This window comes from Xiphophorus couchianus, chromosome 2, assembly GCF_001444195.1.
Source record: "Xiphophorus couchianus chromosome 2, X_couchianus-1.0, whole genome shotgun sequence".
NCBI lineage: Eukaryota > Metazoa > Chordata > Actinopteri > Cyprinodontiformes > Poeciliidae > Xiphophorus > Xiphophorus couchianus.
The window spans coordinates 26,410,856-26,427,024 of record NC_040229.1 but is presented as its reverse complement, the minus strand read 5'-3'; the positions used below and the strand labels follow the sequence as shown (position 1 = coordinate 26,427,024).

At 40.3% G+C, this 16,169-nt stretch overlaps 1 protein-coding gene across 4 annotated transcripts in view; it reads left to right on the top strand.

The window, feature by feature from the left end:
• Positions 1–16,169, top strand: part of plxnb2b (plexin b2b) — a 155,262-nt gene that overhangs the window by 93,941 nt on the left and 45,152 nt on the right. For all 4 annotated transcript variants that reach the window (XM_028003519.1, XM_028003506.1, XM_028003515.1 and 1 more), the window contains 3 exons: positions 12,299–13,422; positions 15,120–15,308; positions 15,451–15,576. In XM_028003519.1, coding sequence (XP_027859320.1) covers positions 12,301–13,422; positions 15,120–15,308; positions 15,451–15,576 — 1,437 coding nt within the window. In that variant the 5' untranslated portion in view covers positions 12,299–12,300. The remainder of the gene's footprint in view (positions 1–12,298; positions 13,423–15,119; positions 15,309–15,450; positions 15,577–16,169) is intronic.

Here is a 16,169-nt window from a genome sequence, read left to right as displayed (position 1 = left end):
CAGTATTTCATTTGCAACAGACTGCTTGTGTGCAGCATTTGGTGGGGGTATTATATTTCAAGTGTCAGGCGTTCACGCTCTGCATATTGATTTGGTCAGATAGATGGACTCTAACTGCCCTCAATCTTTAATGGTTTGGTGCCAAAGGCTCACAGAAAGTGGTGGGAGCATTGCATTATGGTAAAAAAAAAAAGTGCCTGGAAAATGTGAGTGAATTATCAGCATTGCAATTGATTTATAGATATTTTATGCACTTTCCATACTATTTATTTACTGTACGTCTTTGGATATGCATGTGATAATGATGGTTTGTAAGTAACATTGATGTCTGTACGCATGATATGGGTGGGCGATATATACTTAAAGTATTATCACAATATTCTGTGGTAGTATTGTGGTAACAATAAAAGTGACAATAAGATCTATTTATGACTACTGTTTTACAAAACTGTTTGGCTGTGACTGCATGACGCAGCATTCATAGCCATACAAACAAAATACTGCTCTTGAGAATCGCACCATTTGTAAAATGCTTCTTTATGCCCACCCTCAATGTACGAACATGCATTCGCTTAAATGTATCACCATCTTCAGCAGCAGCGTGGCTATTGAAGATTTTCCACATATGATAAAGCCCAAGTTTATATTTAGAGGTTTTGCATTGTTTTTAATCAAGCTTATCGTCAAAACTTCAAAGCACAGCCAGTGGAGGAGACGGCCGATTTACAGATTTGTTTGCGACCCATTTGAAAGCATTTGCCAGATTACTGTATATATTCTGTCCTACATTACACACAGAGACTCCAGCTGTGTGCTGACACAAGATTCATTTTGCTCATCTCATGCTATGCTTGGAAGGAAAGCAAACAGCCGTATTACCGAATCCCCTTCAAGTCAGAGCCACTAAAAAGACAGAGCAGTTGTATCTTAATGCCGAGCGTTGCATAGGCTTCATGTAAATATCTGCTGGAGAGGAGGCGAGCAATCCGTCACCATGAGATCAGTATTCCCCTTGGAACCAAAGGAAAGCTGGCCACTGAGACTAAACCACATTACAAGATACCTTCATGGCTCATTGGCGTTTATGCTCGTGAAGTGAAATCATTATAACCAATAAGGTGTGTAATGGATTCCTTCCCAGCAGTCAGTCTGCCGGCTTGACTTCTTAATTGTCACTGCATGAGAGTTGGAACATGAGTGTGCAGTGTGTAAGAGCAGGGTGATGAGCAGGGCTTCACCTCAGGCTGGTGTATGGATTAAGGGAGCTGCCTTCCGGCCGGTTGAAGCTCACAGTTTCAGTTTCTGTGTGCGAGAGGGAACTTCCAACTTGCTGAAATGCCCTTTAGCAAGACACTGAGTTATTACCTGTTTCCCCCCCCTTTTTTTTTTTTAAACTCTAATATGAGGAAGTGGAAAACGAAATAGCCTGTAGCCATCAGTCTTGTGTCAAATTGAGCTCAGGGTGAAAGCATTAGTTGACGATTTGATTAGTGGATAGACAGAGAATTAATAGACATGTATTTTGCTAATCAGAGGTTTAAGTCATTCATCAAACAAAACATTGCAAGCTTGACATTTTGTGAACTAAAAAAAAATTAATCCATGCATCAAAAAAAAATTAAAGGAAGGGGTTGATTGATAGTGAAAATATGTCTAACCGGAGTCTTGGCATGAGTGACAGTTTTCATATGCTGCTCCAGAGTTGGTTTTTCCACATGCAGATCACTGAGTGAGTCAAGGAAATGAGCTTGTGCATGCATGGCCGCCTCCGACAACTGTTTGTGTGTATTACGGCAACCGTCTGGACGCGGCGGCTATGTTGGGCCGAGGATGTATTGGCTCCTGAAAGTAGCTCTCCTCTGCCAGGCTGGGCCGTTTAATCAGGTTCCCCACGTCGGCCAGCTGTGTCCACACAGCGAACAGCCACTCTACACCACTGGAGAGCTGCAGCATCCAGCTGGGGAGACGCCGTCGGAGGGAGGAGCGGTGCAGGTGGTTTAGCGACGGGAGATTAACCGAATCTGCCCAGACAGACAGAGGTTGCATTCGCGTGTTTGTCTGAAAGACAAACAGAGATTGAAAAGATTACAAGAGACTGCTGAGAAAACTATGTGGCTGGAAAAATTCAGGCACCGAAATTTCTGCGTGCGTGCGCAGCGGTGCACACAAAGCGCATTTAAATGCGTGTGCGGCTCGAGTGGTTTGTGTGTCTGAGCCTGTGGTTTTGTGCTTTTGCTGCTCAAGTGTCCAGCTGGCAGAGGGGAGATAGCACGAGCCTTAAAAATGGTGACGGAGCAGTAAACAGACACACAAACAGTCTATCAGCCTTAATGAGGAAAAGTGCTGTGCCTAAACGGATGGTGTGTGTGTGTGCACATGTTGGGCTCACACCTTCCTGACTCGTGGTCATACATCACAGCAGACACAACACACATAAGAGGACACAGAGACAAAGTAAATACTCAGTAAATTTGGGACACACAGGCTAAAAAAGGTACCCTGGCACGATCCACACACTCTTTGGGTCACGGGCCAACTTTAAAGATGTTAGCATATTTAGGCCAGAGCAGCTGGATCCCTCTGAAATGGACCGGGCTCATCAAACCCCCGCCTCTGCTTGGTGCCCTGAATACAATGGCCTGGCTGCCTGCTTTAGTGAGCGAGCTTCTCCCAGTCAGTCAAATTGAAATAAATGAACTGCCAGCCCTGACGGCAGGGTAATTGTTCATATGGAAATTGGATTGCCATCGTCAGGCAAGCCTCCCTGTTGCAACTTGTGAAACATCGCTGTAAGGATTGGACAAGAGTGTCTGCATGTCAAAATTTTTCTTTTTTTTTTTTAAAAGGACGAATAAAAGACGTGCAGATAAAGAAAGTGCTCTCCATAGTCTCCCTTTTCGTGTGTCTCGTCTTTAACAATGCGTCTTGTTCTGCCCGTCCTACTGGTAGTGGCAGGGAAATAAAAGACGGACACGCCCATTTTCCCAGTTTGTTGTCATAGCTCCAGACCCCTCTTGAGCTCTGTCTACCTTGTTCATAAACTTACACTGTGTAGGAAAAATGGCAAGAGGTCCTTGAGAAAAGCTGGTTTGCAAAAAACTGCCATCATACATTGCTTTGGAAAAGTATTTATAATTCTGTCAAAACCAAATTAAATAAAAGAAATTGGTGCATCTCTCTTGCTGCTGCTGTGCAGTATCTCATGAACATACCCTTTTCACAATATCGGTGTGGAAAAGTTGATACGGCAAAACACTGTTTCTATGCAGGAATTGTTTTCTAATTTCTTCTATATTATTTTTAGCCTCACCATTGCCTTCCGCTAGATTCTAATTTCTTTCACGGCTCTGCTGGACTTTCTCCCATTGAGCTGGATTTCTCCTGTAGAATTTCAACTGAGTCGATTGGCGAACAGGAGATGTTTTGAATGATGACGTCAATTTCCTGCGCTGTTTTAAAATTTCAGTCTGCCTATAGTTTTAGCAATGGCAGCGAAGGAAGTGAACAAAGCCATTCAGTCCATGTTGGCCGCGCTTCCAAATATTGAATTAACACTAACAGCGGCCTCATTCGGTTCGGCACTTCTCTGTTCACGGTGGAGGATGGTTGTTTACAGCGCAGGCACACACACCACGGGCAAATGTTTGTGAAGTTGAAGTTAAAACTTCCACAGAGTCCACGCCTTGAGGAATCAGTCATTTCTCAAAAAGACGAGGGTCCAAACCCTCTGCACGGCGCAAAGTGTAGAACCTTTTTTTTTACCAGGCTATATTATTGCAGGCCAATAAGATGTTCTGCCTGTTGGACAGTCTTGCTGCAGTCAGTGCCTATGGATGACCTCAATAACACCATTAAGGTCACAGAGATGCACATGAAAAAGTCTGTTTACTAATGACATAACTATTGTGTGATTTTCTAATATGATGCAACCCACATCTCAACTAGCTTAGCACATTTGGACATTGCAGGTTTTACCCATTCTTTGCAAAATATCTTTAGCTCAGTCAGGTTAGATGAAGAGTTTCTGAGAACATGTATTGTTAGGTTTTTGCCCAAACTCTGTTAGATCTAGATCTGAACTTTGACTTGGTTGTTCTAGTAGATGACTGTGTATCTGTGGCTGTATTTTAAGATATGTTGCCCTGGTGGAAGGCTGATCTTCACCCGGATGTTGCTCCCTTCACCAGGTTTTCTTTCTGGATTGCTGAATTTTTGCACATCAAATCACATTAAATGCACTGAAACTTTATAATGTTGCATGCAAACATGTTGAAGTTGAAGGACTATTAATATTTTTCCAAGGCATAATGTCTAAATCCTCGGAGACCTCCCTGTTCATCCCTCTCTGCACAAAACAGAAACCTCTGGGGACCGGACAGTAATTTAATTGCACTCCCTCTTTTCTCTTTTTACATCAGTGAAAGCGCTTTGATTATAAAGATACCCAGCACATCCCTGTCGGAGCTGGCATCTATTGAAACCAGCTCATCTTTATAAGTGCTGAATATGAATGATCCCATCATGGAATGATATATCCTATTATGTTTTCAGTGTGGCGCGTCTGTTATTTAGCCATTACATCCGTTTCCTTTCCGTATCTGTTTTAGCGCGCAAGAGCAGCACTCGTGTCAGGCTAATACTTGCCAAGTCAGCAGTCTGAAGCAGTTTGTGCGGATGATGGAGTCACAACTGATTCTCCCCCTTCGAAGCTTTATCCTTTATGATCTTTGGCTCACTCTCCCAGCCAACGTTGGCATGTTTGCTTCATGGCGAGAGGATTGGACGACAGGCATGAGGGCTTCCATGTTGGGTTTTAGTGCCACTGTGTCAAAGAAACGCAGCATGGCAGTTTGAGGAGAAGAGTGTCGCTGTGTGGTCAGAGGGGGATTACTTCGTCAGCACTTCAGCCTGAGACGGTGCACGGATGGATGTGTGAACATGCGGTTCAAAGCCTGTGTGAGGTTGTGTGCATGTTGCGTATACACCTACAATTTTTCAATTATCTGTCATTTCCTCTGCTGAGAGCTGCCTCTCTTGTCTAGACTAGCCTCAACTTGTAGCAAGTGACTAAAAGAAATTGTGCTATGTATGTCAACAAAAGGTGTGTGGAGAACTTGGCAAGCCAACAAAGCGACATACTTTCATAAGCCTTGTGCAAGTCTGTAAGTAGTTTCCTAAAGTAGTAGTAGTAAAGTAGTTCCCTTCTTGCAAGACTTATCTTCCTTGTATCCAAATTAATAAGCTTGAGGTACAACCAAATGACCTCAAGTCTATTGAGGTCATTTGTAAGATTTTGTTAAGTCTTACAAATTTTATTTATACACCACCTTAAGTCATACATTTTTTTGTTGGCTGCTCAGTTGGCCTGGCAAGTTCAGACTTAAAAAGCTCTGCTCACGGCTACATGTATTACGAAATTTTCCTGGATCTATCAGAAATCAGTCCAAACGATTGGAACAGTTACAAGCAGAGGCATACCAGAGACATTAGTGGTGGATTTTTGATCTTTAGTATTTGGCCATTCTAACAACCCCATTTCTAAAAGAGTTCTAGCTCGTTTCCTGTGAAAACTAATCATAGTATTGGAGCAGAGGTGACTTTACATCATGTGCGTGAGAGAGAAGTCGCTGTCTAACTGGGCCTCAGTCAGTCGAAATTAAACATTTTACACTACCTCTAGCAGTTCAAGAGTAAAACAGCCAAACTTTTTCTGCCTTATGTTCAGTCTTATTTGCTGGAGTCAGTACTCAAAACTGCCTCACTGTTGGAACAAATTAACTTCCTGTGGCAAAACTGCTAAAGTATAAAATTGCAAGCAAGATTACCAGCTTTAGCCTCGCTTTCCGATGCAGCTGCAAAAGAGCAACCAATAATATGCATCAGCAGCAAATGGTTCTTTCTCTAACTTGGCTGTTTAACTCGGTATTAAAAATGACAAGCATAGTTTTCTTCCCATTGTAACAGCTCTCGCACTACAGATTTTATTGCAGCATGATAGCACTTGTGTATGCTGCATTCACTGAAGAGAAAATATTGAACTTTTGAGTTCCCAACACTCTGTAAAGCGTCAGTCAGTCTGAGCCGATTTTTCTGTGCATCTCTGGTTATTACACACAGTCTGTTTGTCCAGACATGATGTGCTGCTTTGTAAATCATTGGATGTCCTGTTGCGTATGCTACATTAACCCTAAGAAATTGAATATTTTAACACAAACCATCATTATATCCTTTGCCCAACCAAGGAATTTTGTTGCCTTAGGCAACTGTAGCTCATTGGTAAAGTAGTCATGTCTGAGTGTCCTTGGGCAACCTCTGCAGCCCCAGGTTGCATCCGAATATGCTTATCAGTGTACGAGTGAACTTACAGGACTGTATATGGTGTAAATACATAATAAAAAACCGTGGGATTGTGTGGCTGTTTCAAATAACAAACTATGGAACCCCGTTGAGGTAAAAAAGGCACTGTGCCTGCAATGATTTACCAGTGAGCAGGAAGTCAACAGAAACTGCTACTTAAGATGCGAGTCTACGTGGTGTTGTAGTTGTCCCACTTTCGTAACGCTCTTTCCATCAGATATTACCACAGCTGGTACACCACAGCTCACACACAGGAACAGCTGGCGCATGGTGTCTAAGCCCATTTGACAAAATGGTGGTATTAACACCCAGACTATGGAGATTATGTGGCAGTACCTAAATTGTACATCTAGCCTGCTGTGCAGCAATTAAGCCGACATTCATAAAAATGTGTTTTTAAATCTTGCTTCGGAGAAGGGAGCTCCGCCATATTCCCTGATGCATTAATGATCTCAAGGAGTTTAAAACTAAAGCATTTCTTCACTAAACTTTCACAATAAGGTTGCATTTAACAACAAGTAGTTTGAATTACTTGATTGATTATGTTTTATATGGCACATGGCAAAAACCGCAGCGTATTTACATGAGAGGATCAGTTCTGTTTTATGGTTAACGATGGCACCCATGGAGAAAAAAGTCGAGAAACAGAATTTCACCGAGGCAGAAATCGATGTGAGCGCAGTGGAGTTGAAAAAATATAATTTTTTCCAACAGTGGTGGTGTGACAAAAACAAAAAAAAAGAAACAAACACAAGCCCAGTGGAATGTGATTTGTGAGAAAACTTTGAAATGTTGCGTGGACTTTAATATAATATTTAATTTGGCAGCTATTTTTTTTATAGTTGTGGTTTTGATTAAGGAGTGAAATTAAATATCTCAGGAACCGGGCTGCTTCAGTTTTTCCGTCACCAGTTTTTCTTGACTCCAAAAGCTAGAATTAATTTTGGCCAGAGTTTCGGTAAGAAACTACATATTCTCCCATCAAGTTTGTTTTTTTATAAATTCACAACTTTTCTTAGAAAGTGACGTACTTCACTTTCAGGTCACATTTCGTGTGTGTACGCCACCTTTTTAAGTGAGACCTCTGATGTGCTCATTTGTTTTAGTTCAGCTGCTCTTCATTTGTAGGTCAAGCTGAAAATCGTCTAATTCTGACCAAAACCTTTTTGTTGATGCATCTTTAGTGTTTGTTTAGGTATTCGTAAGGCAAGACAAAGAGAACAGCAAAGACATTAAGGAGGTCTAGTAGGAATGTATAGATTCAAAAACCCAAACATAATGAAATTAGCAACTTATTCTTGAGGTCCTTTAACTACATTGTGCATCATTAAACTGACCAATTCTCCTTAATTTGGGTTTGCATGTTTTAAGAGGACAGGATCCATTTACTCTGAACCTAATCTGGGGGAGGATCCATTGTTAAATACCCATTTAGTTGGAAGATAACTGTCTTTTTAATTAAGAGTTTTGCCTATTCAATATGTTCTTTTGAATGTTGTGTAATACAAAGATAAATTGGATCAGATGCCTTATTCAGGGTCAGTTGAACACCCCCATGAGGTTTGCAGGATTCAGCAACAACTTCTTTTTTTTTTTCATAAGATGACATTTTTCATATGTGCCACCTTTATTAGCGCCTGATGTGTTTCATTATATTTATTCCAGACCATTTGAAGACACCATTAGCAGGAGGCTGATGTGACACAAGGCCCTGCTAAATTTAACAGCTATTTATTTATCTTGAATGGCCACGTGTTGAATGATATGCCCAGTTGCCACGCTCCCTCATCAAAGCTTTCAAATATGTGGAGAAAAGAGACGTGGGCTAGTCTGAAGAGAAATGGGTCCTAATTCACCTGCACCACCCCTATTACGCAGCGGTCTGTCCTCGGCTCTTTAAACCCTCTATAAATCTCATATTCAGAATTAAGCTTATGAAAATACAAGTGGGTTTATGGAAATGTGTGTGTGGATTTTTGTGTGTGTGGGCGTGTGCGTGTGTGGATGAATAGTGACCAGGTTGAGCAACAGGGACGCCTGGGTGGTTTGTTCATGGACAAAAAATAATTAGTGGCTTTGAACAACCTAATTTTTTTCTGTTTATAACAGTTAGTTCAGATTAACTTTTAATTTGTTTTTTGTAGCTGAAGTTTTATTAGACACAAACATTCTCAAAGTCTGGACTTTTCAGTATGGTATCCTGCTAATTAATTTGTCTCAGTCCTGACTTCCTTTCTTATTGTAGTCAATTTTCCTTAATTTGTCTTCCCTTTTGTCGTCTGGAGTATTTTTATGTGGCTCTGTGTCTTTGTCCTATAGATTTTCACAACAATTTAAATTCATTGGTCCAAGGTTGGTGGTTTTGCCCGATGCCTTTTCCTCCTTATTGATTTCCAGTCAAAATTATTTGGCAAACATTTTGTTGTCTTATAAAGGCCAGTTTAATATTGGTCGATCTCTTTCAAGTTTCAATCTATTTTTCTTTCAATCTTTGACAATCTCTCCAATAACTGGTCGAGGGTGATTCAGATTTCTGTACAAGAATGGCGATTAAGATGACATAACCAGCAGCATTGTTTCTGTACTTTCTGCTGTGTACAGTTAATTATTTGTAGTAGAAGAAGGGGCGATATCACACTGCGCGTGTGAGGAATCTGACTCTAAAGCCTTTTTCAAAACGGACAAATTGATTAGAGGTCAGATCTTAAATATTTTAGCTTCTCTTAGAGTTGAGAGATGCGAGCATTCCCAAAGCAAGAAATTCCTCACTGGAACATGTTCTTGGCATGAAGTATTTGCCCATACTTGTGTTGTGCTCACTAATCAGAAAAATTATAAAAATTTTAGTTTGTAGCCACGTGTACCAATCAATTTTTCAAGAAGCTAAATTTAACTGTCAGGTTTATGTCCATTTCGATCGCTAATGAGTGCTTTCCAGTTTTAAACAAAACTTGTTGCACATTGCATGTTGAGGTCTACTCTATTAAATGTCTTATGGCACGACAGGATACATGCATTGCTCTTATGAAAGCAGCTTAAATATCAGCTTGTTGTGGAAGACCGGTGGGTTGTAAGTAAATGCATTAAAATAACCGAAAGCATTGCCAAATGTATTTTGAATCTGCACTTACTTGCCTTTAAAAGCAAACATTATTACGCTAAGAGCAGCTCACAGACATTTTCATTTAATTCTGCAGGCATTTAAAGATTATTTTTTTAAGATCTCTGTTTTTAATAATTTCCTATATGACACATCTCCTTGTCGGTACTATGTGGCTACGTTTTGCTTATTTTTCCCCCCGACAATTTGTGGCAGCAAGGCTGTTTTGCAGCTCTTGCAGTTTTTGCGGTGTTTCCTTGAAAACCTGAACATTAAAGTTTTCTTGGCATCTCTTCAAACTGAGACAGGCTCATAATTGCTACTAGAAATGTCTTTGAAATTGAATTTTTGTTACTTTGAAATGAAATTATTGTTCACTTGTTTTTTTTTTTCTTTTTCCTCCCACTGCAGCATGCGTGTAGCCTCAAGAAAGCTCTTTGACAGAACACCGACTGCCCCTTTCTTTTTAATTAAAGCTGTAAGAAGCAAACAACCACACACTTTTCTCGACCTGTCCCGAATAAGCAAAGACAGGGATTTTACTGCACCATTTCAATTTTAATGGAGATATTTTAATCTGCGAAATGAACTGCATTTATGCAGTGAGATTGGCCAAGGTGGGAAGAAAGATTGTGGCAGTAACTCCAAAGTAAAATAAAATCATTGAATCGATTTGTGGGCACTTAAGTGCAAATGAGTGTTTCTGGTGAAAGGAACGTGCTTCCCCCGCCCCTCTTTAGTCAAGTTTCTAATCAGTGGTCTCCCCACTTAGTGAAATAAACAACGGCAGGTTAAGGCAATAAAACACAGCTCTGGCAAGTTTCATCGGGGGGCTTTCATTTGACTGAATGTGCCTGTGGATTTGACTGGCAAGGTGAAATAAGAAAGGAGGCTACTACAGAGTGCGAAAGCTCGAAACTGCATTCAGTCGCAGACACACTTGTTGTGTGGGCAATAGCTGCTGCAAAACCACCTGCAGTTCCATATTTGCCACAGCTTGGGCAAACAGCAGTGAGCGAAGGCTCCGCAGGCCCCTGCTGTGTCCTGGTACATGATGCTGTCTGTACGCCGTGATGATATTGTGTGATCATGTTTTCCTGAGACAAAACGCTGTTCTTCCTCAGCACATTGTTTTCGGGGGTGTTTGTGTGTTGAGGGGGCACAAAGTGCAAATCAAACTGGCTGAAAGCCAAGAACTTTAAATAAACCTTGTTCTTGGCCTCAGTCTTTATTTACCCCCCATCTGAGCAGAACAGTGATCGTTTTTGATATTAAGTCAGTTAAATCCAAAATAGAATGGCCTTTTTATAACTGGAACACAGATCTGAGTCACACACAAACACCTACACTGCACATGGTCTTAGCTGGAGGCAGTTAAAAAAAAAAAAAAAAGGTTTTACCCCAATAGCTGAACTCCAGAAATACCTTGATATGTTTGAGATTATGAATCACAATTCACTGTTAGTGTTGCTGATGCAATAGCCAATTTTGTGCATAACCTGGAGGAGCAGTGATACATGCAGCTCACAAGATGAAAAGATGGACAGTATTAGGTTCTCAATTTTTTGTTAAACATTTCACAAATAAAAACATATGCTTTAAATATATATATTTCTTTACCAGATTTGATTAGTGTGTTTATAGATTTGTTTCACCCCTTGAATTCCAGTTTGTTTTCAGACCCAAATGCAGCAGAGATGCTCAATGCCATTGTATTCATAACTAGAATAAAAGCTTAATAAATATCAAACTGTGTTTCAAACATTTTTCAGTGTTTAATTAGCCAGTTCAGGGTTATTATGTTAGATTTTGACCGGAAAATGGTCAAAAAGCCTAAAATGTAAGAATGTTCTGAGTGGGTAAGTAAAACAAACAAAAGAAATACTTTGTTTTCTGCCCCATTGTCTCCATCCATTAAAACCTGGATAAAGTGAACTTGGATAAAATTTGCATCATCAACACAGGTCAGCTCAGGCTTAATAGTTCACACCAAAATAAAGACCCTAAGACGTAGACGTGGTTGCCAAGCTTACAGCGCTTTCATATCATGGGGTCATAGTTCAAAAATTGCTTTACCAGATGAAGCATTGCTAATGTAGCCACTGGATATGATTGTGTGTGGGCATTTTTAATACCAGAGGCTCCCATACCAATTCTTCTGGCGTAATCATGGAATCACATTGGATAAATAGTTGATATCGCTGTCAAAACTGAGACGGCAGAGTGGAAAATCTGAAAACCTGGGTACAATTTGTCATGGCACTTTTTACGCTACATTATAAATGTCTGTTGGCATCATCTTGAAATGCTCTAACGGTGTTTAAAGGGTGCTGCTCCTATTAGTGATTTGTTCAAGTGTATAAATGTTCAAATCTAACATTCATTTTTGAATGTTACTTGGTAAGTTGGAACCATGTCTGATTTATTATTTGTCAAAAAAAATTTTTTTTTCTTGCATACGTTTGATTTTTATACCACTTTTCATAATCACTGTTGAAAACCTTTAGACTCCCTATAGGCCCTGAGGCAACAAACCCAGATGTGGTTCTGGGAGCTGGGTGGGTCCGATTTTATGATTGATATGTAGTTATGGACCACCAAGCTCCCAAAGACATTTTTTTCCCCCCAAAATAAAAAAGTCATGACATAGAGAGTTAAAATGTGATTAGAAACATTCCTGACCTTAACATAAATTCTTGGTTTATATGCACTATTGTGTCAGGGTCATGTTAACCACTCAAATGCTGTTGAGCTCCAGTGTTTGTGGCCTTTAGAGTGCACTGCTGTATGCATTTAACTTCATTAATAATGAAGCATTTTCTCCTTTCCTGTTCCCAACAGAGATGGCAAGCTGGGTCTCCCTACTTCTCGTCCTCTTATGCCGATCAATATCACAAGCCCAGGAGGAGAGCAGCAACGCCCCCCACCCGGTTTTCAACTCTGAGACCACCATTAATAATGTGGTTCAAGACCCCCAGACGGGCCGTATTTATCTGGGAGCTAACAACTCCATCTACCAGCTCGGCCCTTCCCTCAAGCTGCAGGCCCGTGCCGAGACGGGCCCCAAAGATGACTCGCCTACCTGCACACCGCCAGCGTCAGCCTGCCAGAACACGAAGCCAATGCCCAATCTCAACAAGCTTCTGCTAATCCATCCATCTAATCAGTCACTTATAGCCTGTGGCAGTCGCTATCGAGGCATCTGCTCCCTCCTCAACCTGTCCAACGTGGAGCAGGAGATTTACTACTGTGACAGTAAAGGAGAGAGGACTTACGTTGCTAACGTAGAGGATAATGTCAATGTGGTGGGAGTCATGTCTTACTACAAAAAAGATGACAAAACTTTCAACGTGTTTGTTGTGGGGAAGGACTACAGAAACTCTGACAGTTCAAAACTCATCAGCACGCGAATCCTCGATGAATACAAGGAATGGGTCGTGTTTGAGACCATCATTGAGGCTTCTACAATACAGCCGCCATTTAATATAAAGTACTCTCATGATTTCAGGCACGCCTTCAAAGAGGACGGTCACATATATTTTCTCTTGTCTCGAACTGATGGTGTGGATACCAAAAACTTGACCTTCGTGTCCCGTCTCTGCGAAGACGACCAACATTACTACTCCTACACAGAGCTTCAGCTGAAATGTGGAGCAGAAAATCAATACAACAAAGTCCAAGCGGCTTTTGTGGCTTCTCCTGGAAAAGAACTGGCGCGGGCCATGACTGAGTCCACTGTGTACGGGAAGGTAAGCCCGTGGCATAAAGTCCTCTTCATGGTGGCAAGTTCGGATGACCTCGACGGTGAATCAGCTCTGTGCATGTATCCCATGAACTCCATCAATGAGAGGCTGGTGGACATAATCAGCGCTTGTTACAGTGACAACGGGAAGATTTCAGGGGTACCTGCTGTTTACATCCCCTACTCTTCCAAAGCTGGAGAATTTTGCACATCTAACATTGGGGTGAGTTCTCTATAAGCGCAACATATTTAATAGATCTCTGTCTTCTATATATAAAATGCATATTTTATCAGTAAAAACAACTTTTGAATACTTAAAAAAAAAAATTTTTGGCACACATTCTATCGATGGTAGGCATTTGAAAAGCTTTCCTAGTCAGATACTGTACATTAACATTAATAAAACTTGTGTCAGGTAGACGATACGGCCAGAGATATTTATAGCCCTAACAGGTTTAGATTAGTGTGAATATGTGTGTGAATGACTGAATGTAGTGTGAGGTGCTGTGGGCTCCTCTGGATTTGATAAGGCGCTTCACAAGTACAGGCCATTTTAGTAACTTTCAGTGACCAAAAAATTTGTTTTTAACAGAAAATGACACATTCACCTCCCATGTGACAGATAGCCTTGGTATAGTGGAAAAGCCTTTATTTTTTATCAAACCCAGCTGATAATCATTGGCAAAATTTTGCATGTCTCCACTGATATATTTGACTATACAAGTCTTAGTTCCAGGTCTTTGAGGTTCCTCCTCTGTCCTCTGATCTTTAGCTGCTTTAACATAACTCCATTAGACCCGAGTCATTCCGAAATATGGCCCAGCCTTAAATATCTTAAATTCATGTATCTAAAACTAAGGCCTTAACATATCTTAAATTTCTTGTTTTTTTAAAGTAAGTTGGCCTTTCTGTTATTCCCAGGTCTTAAATTTTGTCGAGACAGGACTATTTAACCTCTTATATTATTTTTTTCCTTTCGTTTTTCTGGTGGAATTTTTCTGAGACCAAACGTTTGAGTCTCACTCACACATCTTCCTTACGTTCTGTGACTAGAGACGGTTGAAGCTACCGCTAACTAGCCACTGCTACATCCTGGCTAGCTGGCTAGCCTTTTTGCATCTATCATGGGCCAATGCAAATTTATTACATGCTGGCTGGATGAAGTTTGTGCATTTCTGTGGAGTTATAGGTCTTAAGTTAAATTCATAAGGGTCTTAAATTTGAGTTGGTGAAACCTCCGGAAACCCTGAAAACAACAAAGTGCATATTACATGAATTAGTCACCTGTAAGCAAAATGCTCAATATTCAGCACAAATTGCACATTTAAGCATCCTTACTAATTTCAAATGTCCATCCATTCATGCATAATCTATAAGTGTTTCTCCTTTCAGGGTGCTGGAGGCTGAAAGGATTTTTAAATGTACAACTGAAAACACTCCTTTTTTATTCTTATTTGTCAAAGAGGATCAAAATCACATCAGAAGTTGTTCCCAATCAAATGCAAAGTTTTCTACATTTAAATTAATGGGGTTTTTTTTCTTTAGTGTGTCAGTTCATTTTTTGTGTCATACTGAACTAATTCTGCTGTCTTATAAACTACTTGAAATGTCGGGCCTATTGTGCAAAGAATGGATGAGAAAGAATGAGTTTGTCTTTAAAAATCTAAATTTGACACATAAGCAACCCAAGCAGAATAATGTGTCTTTTTGGATGAAGCATATAATGTAACAAGTTAAAACTGCATTTCAAATTGAAAGAGTAGGTTGTGACTATAAAAAGTAATCGCTATACACATGTGAGCAGTGTAATTAGTATCAACAAGTGGTTTTATTTGCAGCTAATTATATCATTTCATAATGTTGAGGGGGAAAAGAGAAAAATTAATAAGTCCTCTCTGTACAATTGTTTACCTTTCACAGAAAGACTTGTTGGAAACCTTCAAGTGTGGTGCAGACTTTTTGCCATCCCCTCTGGCGAGCAGGCCAAAATTTGCCTTAACGGCCAGTGCAAAGTGGACCTCTAAAAGCCTTCTGACCGCTGTGGCTGTTGCCGTGGAGAACGATCACACCATTGCTTTCTTGGGCAACAACAAGGGAGAGGTCTTCAAGGTGCTGTTATTTCATCTGTTTCTTCTCTCAGCTTTTCATTTTCTTTAACCTTTTGCCCAGAGGGAGCTTCTGTCAGGTTAATGACGAAGCTCATGTCTGACAGCGTTGCTCTCTATTTATTTATTTTTTCTTATTTGTCCAGGTACATCTCACAGCGGCAGCGGATGAGTACGGTAAGGTTCCTGGTGACAACCTCGGGGAGAAGGTCAACAAGAACCTCTTCTTTGACCTCCCTCACAGCCACCTCTACATCACCACAGAGAAAAAGGTACGTCAGGCAGGTAGAGCGCAACGTATTCATGCAGGTGAACAGCAGAGAGGAAGTCTGTTGCTTCATGGCAGCGCTTAAAGCCAAATACAATTCCATTTTGAATATTTTCACTATTTATAAGTGAAATAATCTGTCAGTGGATCAAGACTTTTCCCCATATTGTAAGTTAAAATGTCTTGTTCCACTGGGAGATTATTTCACTTATCACTAGTACTTTTATAACAAATACCTTTTCACCAATGTTAAGGAATTATTAACTTAAAACAAGCTCCTATATCTTGCTGAAAAGTCACCTGCAAGTTGGTTTTGTCTTATTCCAAGTGTACAATTATATTTCCACTAGAAATTAGACCAAAAATACTAGCTAAGGTTCTATTGTTGCAGTACAAATGGAATAATCTGGTTATTGAAGAGATATTTTTCTTTTATTTTGATAGAAAATCTCACCCAGACATTGATTTTATTTTCTTTTTTGCATCTTTTTGTCTCAACTGTGTGTTTTAATACAAATATAACTTGTTCAGGTGTAAATCTCACAATTACATTTTGTTTTTTAAGTCAGAATTGACTGTTAACCTATTAGTAACATT